The sequence below is a fragment of the Myxine glutinosa genome, chromosome 5 (genome assembly GCF_964187855.1).
Source record: "Myxine glutinosa chromosome 5, kmMyxGlut1.1, whole genome shotgun sequence".
NCBI classification, from domain to species: Eukaryota; Metazoa; Chordata; class Myxini; order Myxiniformes; family Myxinidae; genus Myxine; species Myxine glutinosa.
Genome location: NC_136265.1, coordinates 49415101 through 49426698, shown reverse-complemented (window position 1 = coordinate 49426698; position 11598 = coordinate 49415101). Strand labels below are relative to the sequence as shown.

General features: G+C 47.3%; 1 protein-coding gene across 1 annotated transcript in view; it reads left to right on the top strand.

The window, feature by feature from the left end:
* The first annotated feature begins 1737 nt into the window (after positions 1-1737).
* CPPED1 (calcineurin like phosphoesterase domain containing 1) overlaps positions 1738-11598 on the top strand; it is a 32414-nt gene continuing 22553 nt past the window's right edge. The window contains exons 1-2 of the mRNA XM_068117149.2: positions 1738-1983; positions 11379-11597. Coding sequence (XP_067973250.2) covers positions 1914-1983; positions 11379-11597 — 289 coding nt within the window. The 5' untranslated portion in view covers positions 1738-1913. The remainder of the gene's footprint in view (positions 1984-11378; position 11598) is intronic.

The window sequence follows — 11598 nt, the reverse complement described above, 5'->3', positions numbered from 1 at the left end:
TGTGGGACACCAGGATGACAGTTTGTAGGTGGACCGAGAGTCCAAGCTGGACGGCTCAGAGGCAAATGTGCGTACCTGTTCGCCATATTGTCAGCCCTCTAATGTTGGTACTACCTAGAGTCAGGCCATAGGCACAAACAACCTCATCCCCTGTGAGAGGGGATCGACGACACAATTTTCTCTTGTACATGTGCCTCAGTGCAAGTCGCTTCGAGCCCCCTGCTGCAGACAGGGGATTATTATTCACGGCACAGAAATATATTTGCCCCACCTCCCAAGGCGGAAATACAAAAAATATCGGTGGATGCAATGTGTCGAGTTGGTACCATTTCCTGATGGTTCAAGCGAGTGGCGGCAGTGGATATAACATACACATGCACGCACGCACTAATCCTCTTACCAATAGATGCAAAAATGTAGTATCATTTCATTTGTGGGTCTGGAACCAAACAAAAACAAGTATTTATAACTGCCCTCACAGCCCATCTTGCCCTCTTACCAAACATGGTTATTCATAAATGATAAATATCATGATTTTAAACCTACCTTGTGCATTGACAAGCCCCCAGAAACGACTTTCCCATCTGTGTTAAGAAGCACCCCTACCAGATATGGTGATGTTTTAAAAATGGCCGCCAAAATTGCTAAAATGCGTAAAAAACGTTTTAAATATTGCATTTATGATTTACCAGTATCAATACGGAATCACAGAACTACACATTATCTGTAAGAGGTCGTTAAAAATTTCAATTCATCTTTATTAATTCGATAAAATGAGAATTTTTTTTGGAAAACAATGGCCGCCATGTTGGATTTCGCGTTGGCTAAGACACTGGATTTAAAGAGTATCTACATACGTGCTTGAGTGCCAAGTTTCATGTTTGTACTACACATTATCTGTAAGAGGTTGTTAAAATTTTCAATTCATCTTTATTAATTCGATAAAATGAGAAATTCTTTTGGAAAAGAATGGCCGCCATGTTGGATTTCGCGTTGGCTAAGATTTAAGTTGTAAGTTGTAAGTTGGGTAAGAGACTGGATTTAAAGAGTATCTACATACGTGCTTGAGTGCTAAAAATTTCATGTTTGTATCACAATACGAACAATTCACCCTAATAATGGGTGTTAGCCACCTGTAGCTATATAGCTACTCAGAGTGATCGATTTTAAAACGTGAAATACACGACAAGCTTGGTGCGAATAATACAAAGTCGAATATTTGGGAGTCTCAAGATGGCGGGCGCCTCGTTGACTTCACCACATCAGCCAATGCAGTCGATCCAGTCAGTGTCATCGATCAGTGATTGAATGGACACACAGCCGTCTCATGAGCGTCATAAAAGCAGAACCTTTGGTTGTCCCGGAGCTATCTATTTATTATGTACACACGGTAATGCAAAATTGAGCAAAAACGGGAATCGAGGTTCAGGTGATTGGTTTTTATATTTCAGCTTGAAGGCAAGGTATATTGATTTATTTCGCATCAGTTGACAGATACTTTTGCATTCACGTCACCGCTTGAGTGAATTATTAACCTCTACCTTCACTTTAATCCTCTCTCCCACCCGATGCAATTTTGAACAGTGCGTAACTAAGCCATGGTGGAGTAAACGCGTCAGTTACAGAAAATATACTTTAGAGCTGTAACAAATATTCGTCGTGTATTTAATTTTTCTCCGGTAGTAATAGCTGACAAAGCAATTAAAAGCAAAAATATAAACGAATAATAAACAAGTTAATGTATGTTTATTTATTGTGTTTCGGAAGTGTTGGTTACTACAATTGGTTACATACATGTAATGTTCAATTGTTCATCGTTGTTAAACTAATCACCGGAAGTGGCGTAGCAACTGCGGTCGGTTTATGATACCTACTACTAAGAACCGGCGCCGCTGAAGTTCTGGATTAAGGAAATGGGTGAAGTTGGAGATGAGCAGATGTTCCTCCGAGCTACGGGACGGTCCTTCGTTGGGTTGAGCGCAGGTGTGACATTCTCAGGACTGTCGATCGGGAAGAAATTTATTGCAAATCCATGGACCTTCGAGATCCTTTGGAGTCTGTCTATTTAATATGTATGCAAATATGGCGGAATGTATCTATCTATCTATCTATCTATCTTATCTTAATATCTATCTATATAATTATAAAATTGAAATCTTGCGTGTTTGTATGTAACATTCGATCGGTCCGGGGGCGTGGCTTACCCCTTTGAGAGAGTAGTAATATCCACCATTTTATTAACTCGCATAGCTTTGAGGCCTGTTTTGTAGGCCCGTGGTGTCTTGCTCTCTCTCTCAGTTTTATTTCAAATCAAATTCGATATATCATTTCATTTTTCACAGTCGCTAACATAGTTTTAGGCTCGGTTGAAAAAAAACGGGAAAAAAATCCGATGAAAGTTTCCGTTTAAAGAACGAAATGAATTCTGAAAGGCTTGTATCTTCAAAGCCATTGAGTCTGTTTCACGCTTTTATCTTCAATCTAAGTCGCCATCTGATTTCATTTTTATCGATGGTTTTAGACCCGGTAAAAGAAATAATTGAGAACATTCACGCACACACGGGAAATTGCAGAGATATATTTTAAAAATCGCGCCACGTTGATATACGAAAATACACCGCCTAAAATAACAGGCATACAGTATATATCTTCGTCATTGTATTCAACATTATTACAGTCATCAGTGTTATTACATCAGTGTTACATCATCATTATTACATCAGTGTTAGTCAGTTATTACATCTTACAACCTCCTCCTCTTTGGTTCACCCTCAACAATCACCAATAAACTCCAATACATTCAGAACTCCGCTGCCCGTCTACTCACCCATTCCCGGACCCGTGACCACATCACCCCCGTCCTTTACAAGCTTCACTGGCTCCCCATCTCCCAGAGAATCCAGTACAAAATTCTCCTCTTGACCTACAAAGCCCTCCATAACCTGGCCCCATCCTACCTGGCTGACCTCCTCTCCAGACACACTCCCACCCCCCGCAACCTCCGCTCTGCTGGTACCAACTTCCTGACCCCCCCCCCCCCCCCATCCGGACCAAATTTAGATCCTGGGGGGACAGGGCCTTCTCCATCGCTGCTCCCACCCTCTGGAACTCGCTACCTCACACCATCAGAGACTCCTCCTCACTCACCACATTCAAAACATCACTCAAGACCCACCTGTTCAACACTGCATTCAACATTTAACCCACAGCATCTAACCCCTGACTATCACTTCTCCTTCTCCCTCCTATTGCTTTAAATATTTCCCTATTGATTCTTGTCTTTTTGCAATTGTTGTTTTCATATGCATTATGTTTTGCACTCTGTCAAAGCGTCTTTGGGCTTCCTGAAAAGCGCTATATAAAATAAATGCATTATTATTATTATTATTATTACCCGGAAGTAAAATATGTTTCAGGAAATTACTGAGAGATATTTCTTCGATTTTTTTAATTATTTATATGCGCATACACTTTAAATAGGTTTATTTGAAATCTTTAATTTTCACAATGTAATTTATTTGTCATTTGATGATCGGCAAAACGATAGCACAAACACAATACTATTTGCAGGAAGAATGTCGTATCAACCCTCCGACGGCGCTACGGACGCGGACAACGAATCACACCTCACGTCTATGGACGCGAATAGCAACATCCGCACGAATCAGTCATCAATGATTTTCATTGACGTGCCTGGAGGCACAGGGAAGACGTTTCTTATTAACCTGATTCTCTCTAAAGTGAGAGCGAGTGGAGAAGTTGCCCCCTGCGGTGGCCTCATCTGGCATAGCTGCTACCCTCATGCCTGGTGGAAGAACAGCGCACTCAAGGTTACAAATCCCTCTGACACCGAGGGAAGATGGCGTATGCAACATCGATAAAAATTCCACTATCGCAGACCTCTTTCGAAGTACAAAACTCACGTGTGGGATGAGTGTCCAATGATCAGGAGAGAGAGTTTCGAGGCTGTGGATCGCACGTTGCGTGATGTATGTGACAAAGACGAGCCTTTTGGAGGGATCTTGACGATATGCTGTGGTGATTTCCGTCAACGTGATCGGAGATAAGGGCCGAAATCACGTGTCACAGGTAAGTGATTTAGAACGCTGGAGAGGTGAGCCTTATGGCTTGCTGGCCCAAATAATCTCCCTGATGATGTCCAGCGTTCGCTTTAGTTCTATTCTCATATCTATTCAAACTGACATTGACCCAACGGGTCATGGGTCGTCTATGGGTAGCATCATCATCATCATTGCCTGAGGGGTAGCATCATTGGCTGAGGGGCGACATCATTGGCTGAGGGGCGACATCATTGGCTGAGGGGCGACATCATTGGCTGAGGGGCGACATCATTGGCTGAGGGGCGACATCATTGGCTGAGGGGCGACATCATTGGCTGAGGGGCGACATCATTGGCTGAGGGGCGACATCATTGGCTGAGGGGCGACATCATTGGCTGAGGGGCGGCATCATTGGCTGAGGGGCGGCATCATTGGCTGAGGGGCGGCATCATTGGCTGAGGGGCGGCATCATTGGCTGAGGGGCGGCATCATTGGCTGAGGGGCGGCATCATTGGCTGAGGGGCGACATCATTGGCTGAGGGGCGACATCATTGGCTGAGGGGCGACATCATTGGCTGAGGGGCGACATCATTGGCTGAGGGGCGACATCATTGGCTGAGGGGCGACATCATTGGCTGAGGGGCGACATCATTGGCTGAGGGGCGACATCATTGGCTGAGGTGTAGCATCATTGGCTGAGGGGTAGCATCATTGGCTGAGGGGTAGCATCATTGGCTGAGGGGTAGCATCATTGGCTGAGGGGTAGCATCATTGGCTGAGGGGCGACATCATTGGCTGAGGTGTAGCATCATTGGCTGAGGGGCGACATCATTGGCTGAGGTGCGGCATCATTGGCTGAGGGGCGGCATCATTGGCTGAGGGGCGACATCATTGGCTGAGGGGCGACATCATTGGCTGAGGGGCGACATCATTGGCTGAGGTGTAGCATCATTGGCTGAGGGGCGACATCATTGGCTGAGGGGCGACATCATTGGCTGAGGGGCGACATCATTGGCTGAGGTGTAGCATCATTGGCTGAGGGGCGACATCATTGGCTGAGGGGCGACATCATTGGCTGAGGGGCGACATCATTGGCTGAGGGGCGACATCATTGGCTGAGGGGCGACATCATTGGCTGAGGGGCGACATCATTGGCTGAGGGGCGACATCATTGGCTGAGGGGCGACATCATTGGCTGAGGGGCGACATCATTGGCTGAGGGGCGACATCATTGGCTGAGGTGTAGCATCATTGGCTGAGGGGCGACATCATTGGCTGAGGTGTAGCATCATTGGCTGAGGGGCGACATCATTGGCTGAGGTTTAGCATCATTGGCTGAGGGGTAGCATCATTGGCTGAGGGGCGACATCATTGGCTGAGGGGTAGCATCATTGGCTGAGGGGCGACATCATTGGCTGAGGTGTAGCATCACTGGCTGAGGGGTAGCATCATTGGCTGAGGGGTAGCATCATTGGCTGAGGGGTAGCATCATTGGCTGAGCGGTAGCATCATTGGCTGAGGGGTAGCATCATTGGCTGAGGTGTAGCATCATTGGCTGAGGTGTAGCATCATTGGCTGAGGGGTAGCATCATTGGCTGAGGGGTAGCATCATTGGCTGAGGGGTAGCATCATTGGCTGAGGGGTAGCATCATTGGCTGAGGGGTAGCATCATTGGCTGAGGGGTAGCATCATTGGCTGAGGGGTAGCATCATTGGCTGAGGGGTAGCATCATTGGCTGAGGGGTAGCATCATTGGCTGAGGGGTAGCATCATTGGCTGAGGTGTAGCATCATTGGCTGAGGGGTAGCATCATTGGCTGAGGGGTAGCATCATTGGCTGAGGGGTAGCATCATTGGCTGAGGGGTAGCATCATTGGCTGAGGGGTAGCATCATTGGCTGAGGGGTAGCATCATTGGCTGAGGGGTAGCATCATTGGCTGAGGGGTAGCATCATTGGCTGAGGTGTAGCATCATTGGCTGAGGGGTGGCATCATTGGCTGAGGGGCGACATCATTGGCTGAGGGGCGGCATCATTTATGGTTCACCCTCAACAATCACCAATAAACTCCAATACATTCAGAACTCCGCTGCCCGTCTACTGACCCATTCCCGGACCCGTGACCACATCACCCCCGTCCTTTACAAGCTTCACTGGCTCCCCATCTCCCAGAGAATCCAGTACAAAATCCTCCTCTTGACCTACAAAGCCCTCCATAACCTGGCCCCATCCTACCTGGCTGACCGACCTCCTCTCCAGACACACTCCCACCCGCAACCTCCGCTCTGCTGGTACCAACCTCCTGACCCCCCCCATCCGGACCAAATTTAGATCCTGGGGGGACAGGGCCTTCTCCATCGCTGCTCCCACCCTCTGGAACTCGCTACCTCACACCATCAGAGACTCCGATCCTCCTCACTCACCACATTCAAAACATCACTCAAGACCCACCTGTTCAACACTGCATTCAACATTTAACCCACAGCATCTAAACCCTGACTATCTCCTCTCCTTCTCCCTCCTTTGTGCTTTGAATATTTCCCTATTGATTCTTCTTTTTTTGCAATTGTTTTTATGTTTTGCTATGCATTATGTTTTGCACTCTGTCAAAGCGTCTTTGGGCTTCCTGAAAAGCGCTATATAAAATAAATGCATTATTATTATTATTATTATTATTATCATTGGATGCGGGGCGACATCATTGGCTGAGGGGCGACATCATTGGCTGAGGGGCGACATCATTGGCTGAGGGGCGACATCATTGGCTGAGGGGCGACATCATTGGCTGAGGGGCGACATCATTGGCTGAGGGGCGACATCATTGGCTGAGGGGCGACATCATTGGCTGAGGGGCGACATCATTGGCTGAGGGGCGACATCATTGGCTGAGGGGCGACATCATTGGCTGAGGGGCGGCATCATTGGCTGAGGGGCGGCATCATTGGCTGAGGGGCGGCATCATTGGCTGAGGGGCGGCATCATTGGCTGAGGGGCGGCATCATTGGCTGAGGAGCGGCATCATTGGCTGAGGGGCGGCATCATTGGCTGAGGGGCGACATCTTTGGCTGAGGGGCGACATCATTGGCTGAGGGGCGACATCATTGGCTGAGGGGCGACATCATTGGCTGAGGGGCGACATCATTGGCTGAGGTGTAGCATCATTGGCTGAGGGGTAGCATCATTGGCTGAGGGGTAGCATCATTGGCTGAGGGGTAGCATCATTGGCTGAGGGGCGACATCATTGGCTGAGGTGCGACATCATTGGCTGAGGTGTAGCATCATTGGCTGAGGGGCGACATCATTGGCTGAGGGTTGACATCATTGGCTGAGGTGTAGCATCATTGGCTGAGGGGCGACATCATTGGCTGAGGGGCGACATCATTGGCTGAGGGGCGACATCATTGGCTGAGGGGCGACATCATTGGCTGAGGGGCGACATCATTGGCTGAGGTGTAGCATCATTGGCTGAGGGGCAACATCATTGGCTGAGGTGTAGCATCATTGGCTGAGGGGCGACATCATTGGCTGAGGTGCGACATCATTGGCTGAGGGGCGACATCATTGGCTGAGGTGTAGCATCATTGGCTGAGGGGCGACATCATTGGCTGAGGGGCGACATCATTGGCTGAGGGGCGACATCATTGGCTGAGGGGCAGCATCATTGGCTGAGGTGTAGCATCATTGGCTGAGGGGTGACATCATTGGCTGAGGTGCGACATCATTGGCTGAGGTGTAGCATCATTGGCTGAGAGGCGACATCATTGGCTGAGGTGTAGCATCATTGGCTGAGGGGTAGCATCATTGGCTGAGGGGTAGCATCATTGGCTGAGGGGTAGCATCATTGGCTGAGGGGCGACATCATTGGCTGAGGGGTAGCATCATTGGCTGAGGGGCGACATCATTGGCTGAGGTGTAGCATCATTGGCTGAGGGGTAGCATCATTGGCTGAGGGGTAGCATCATTGGCTGAGGGGTAGCATCATTGGCTGAGGGGTAGCATCATTGGCTGAGGGGTAGCATCATTGGCTGAGGGGCGACATCATTGGCTGAGGGGTAGCATCATTGGCTGAGGGGCGACATCATTGGCTGAGGTGTAGCATCATTGGCTGAGGGGTAGCATCATTGGCTGAGGGGTAGCATCATTGGCTGAGGGGTAGCATCATTGGCTGAGGTGTAGCATCATTGGCTGAGGGGTAGCATCATTGGCTGAGGGGTAGCATCATTGGCTGAGGTGTAGCATCATTGGCTGAGGGGTAGCATCATTGGCTGAGGGTAGCATCATTGGCTGAGCGGTAGCATCATTGGCTGAGGGGTAGCATCATTGGCTGAGGGGTAGCATCATTGGCTGAGGTGTAGCATCATTGGCTGAGGGTCACATCATTGGCTGAGGGGTGGCATCATTGGCTGAGGGGTAGCATCATTGGCTGAGGGGTCACATCATTGGCTGAGGGGTAGCATCATTGGCTGAGGGGTGGCATCATTGGCTGAGGTGTAGCATCATTGGCTGAGGGGTCACATCATTGGCTGAGGGGTAGCATCATTGGCTGAGGGGTCACATCATTGGCTGCGGGGTGGCATCATTGGCTGAGGGGTCTTCTCCTCACTGCTCATTACTAAAAACTGCTCTTCTATGTGAGGATTGATAAATAAAAGCAATTAGAACCAGTAAATTTAGTTTTATATGGCATTTTGCCTCTCTATTAGAAAGTGTGAGAAAATTATATATCTTCGCCATAGGTTGACCTTTGACCCCCACTGTAACCATGGTAACCCCTTAATTATATATAATAACATTGACCCAACAGGTCTTGGGTCATCTAGTTTTACCTAATAATTGTTCTTCACGTCCCTTTCATCCCCTCACACTTTCCTCAATTTGAGCCCCGTCGCCACATGCGGATGTAATACTAAAAGAGTCCCAACTAGAGAGTTCATGGAATACCTTACTGTGTCAGTCTTGAGAAACAATGACATGGGCGGGGTCTACGAGCAGAAAATTTGATTGTCTGTGATGACGTAAAATGCCATAATATTTTGTCCAAGTACTTCTAAACGGAAGGGTTTTGAAAGTGCCAACAAGGCGATTTGTGTTCCGCAGTGTTCGAGTAAATAATTTAATTGAAATAAAATAAAGATTTTAGAGTTTGTAGATTTTTCCTTTTTTACGGCGTAGACCGTAGTGTAAAGCCGTCTAGAACAGTGTTTGTCCGTCTGTATGTATGTATGTATGTCCCCTCAAACGTATACCAATCAGACCTGAGGATCTGGTCACATGACAGGGTGATGTGATTACGTCTGATGTCATTACGGTGGTACAGCGGCTGACTCTCCACGCACCGCCATTTTGATTCCAATTTTGTTCATGCCGAACATATTGTCGAACCTGTCATATATCACAATCGCCATGCTCTACCTTTACGTTTTTCATTCAGTGTGAAATGCAAACAAACAGATTGTTAAAATTACCAAATATCGAAAGCATCGGCGTTACGTCTCCTCCAACAAAACGGTACATACCCAACCCTTGTGGGGTATAATGTAGATGACAGTAGATCTTCCCTCAGTTCTGTAAGTAAAACTTACCTCATGGATGTCTGGATTCCTCCAAATTTCTTTGTTTAATGTTATAAACAGCATTAGCGACTGTTTAAAAAGCTAATCAAGTGTGTTTGTGGTTTATAATATTTTACAAGCTGCTTAGACTTTCGTACTTGTTTTTTTTTTGTATACAAGATTGAGGCTCATTTAAGAGCTAGCACATCAAACACATATTAGCACATAAAACAAAAAAACCATAAACTGCCACATCAAACAATAAAGGGAGGGGGAAACAAGAGGGGGAGAGAGATGGAAGCACACAAGCACAACATTAGAGAACCAGAACATTGGTAGATCTGTTTGAAGGGAGAGGTCTGGGTTAAATAAAGGGAGAGGGAAGGGGTACACAGTACAGAACAAATTGCCAAAAAAAAAACAACCTTTAGAGGCCATTTTTCCCCGCAAAGCGGGGGTTGGCCTTTTTCGGGGACCGTGGTTGTTGTTGTTTTTTGGTCCCCTTTTTGAAGCAATGTTTTACGGCCGGATGCCCTTCCTGCCGCCAACACTTTTTGTCGCCTTTTTACGACAAGCAGGGAATTACCAGTGAACTGGTACTCAATTAGCCGACCTCGGAGGGATGACAGGCTGAGTCAACCCCCCTGGCGTTAATTCAGCGATCGACCGGGATTCGAACCCAGGATCCTTGGATCCTAAGCTGGCACCAGAGCCGCTAGCCCAACACCAGGCTACAGAACAAATTGACACTACAAGGAATTTCAGGAATGAAGTGAGGATTGAAAGATGTGGATTTGGGGTGTATTATTGGGTGTAGAAAAGATCAAGGTTTTGGATGGGGGTGGTGAACCCTGGTGAACAATAAGAGATGGTGGTGAACAGCTGTTTTAAAGACCTGGAGGGAGGAGTGGGATTGAAGAGAGTTTGTTCCAGAGGCGGGAAAAAAGAGGAATGAAAGGGTGAAGGTGAGCAGAGAGTCTGATTTTTGGCAGTTTCACCAGAAGAGGGTTGCTGGCAGTTCTTGTGGAAGCTTGTTTTTTGGAGGTTTACCGCCGTTGCTGCAGCATCCTTTACACCACCTTATTGAACATGTTAGTTCTTTGTGCCTGTTGTTTATGTCCTTTATGACGTCCTTAAAAACTAAATTTCCTGTTTGGAATGATTTTTTAAAATTTTGTTTGACTGCCAGCCAGACAGACAGACAGACATTATATATTTGCCAGACAGACAGACAGAGTAAAATAATTATCTGACTCCTTTCTACGCATGTGCGAACTGAACGAATCCAGTGTCAAAGTACTGCTAAACTGCAGGTTGGTTTTCTGATTCGTGTTCAAAATATAACGTGCAATTGAAATCAAGTTGTTCCTCATTTGTCGACAGATAGACGGAATTATTTAATTTCTTAACCGCGCTTCCGCTTCACGCGCGCGAGGTAAAAACGGCCTACGCATGTATTGTGTAATTTGATGTGTACTGTAACATGCATGTCCAGAGATGCTTGAAAATAGCAATTTGCACTTTGGTTGTTGGTCATATCAAGTAATCTACAACCGTCATGTTATGAGGATTCCACAGCTTGTTTCCTGTATAATTACACATCAGCCTTGTCGCATTTTCATTTTCAATTGAAAGTTTTATAAACCTGTAAAATCCTGCAATGCATCCTGAAAGCTGCATGAAATTGGCTCGAGGTTGCACAATGGTTCTGTCATGCATCCATTGATTAATTTATTGACAATGCAGTTTCTGAAATCTGTGACTCGTAGAATTGGAGAGGAGCTGGCGGGGCCCGTTCTACTTTGCCATGGGTGCTGATCCCCAGCTGGGCCTGTGGGACGCCTGGAGTCGCGGTGCGTGTGGCACCAGCGGCACCATGTGGGAAAGGGAGCTGGCATTGACGCACGAGGCCGTACGTGCACTCAATCTGCTGCGTCCGCGCCCACGATTTCTCACGCTCTGCGGGGATCTTGTGCATGACATGCCAGG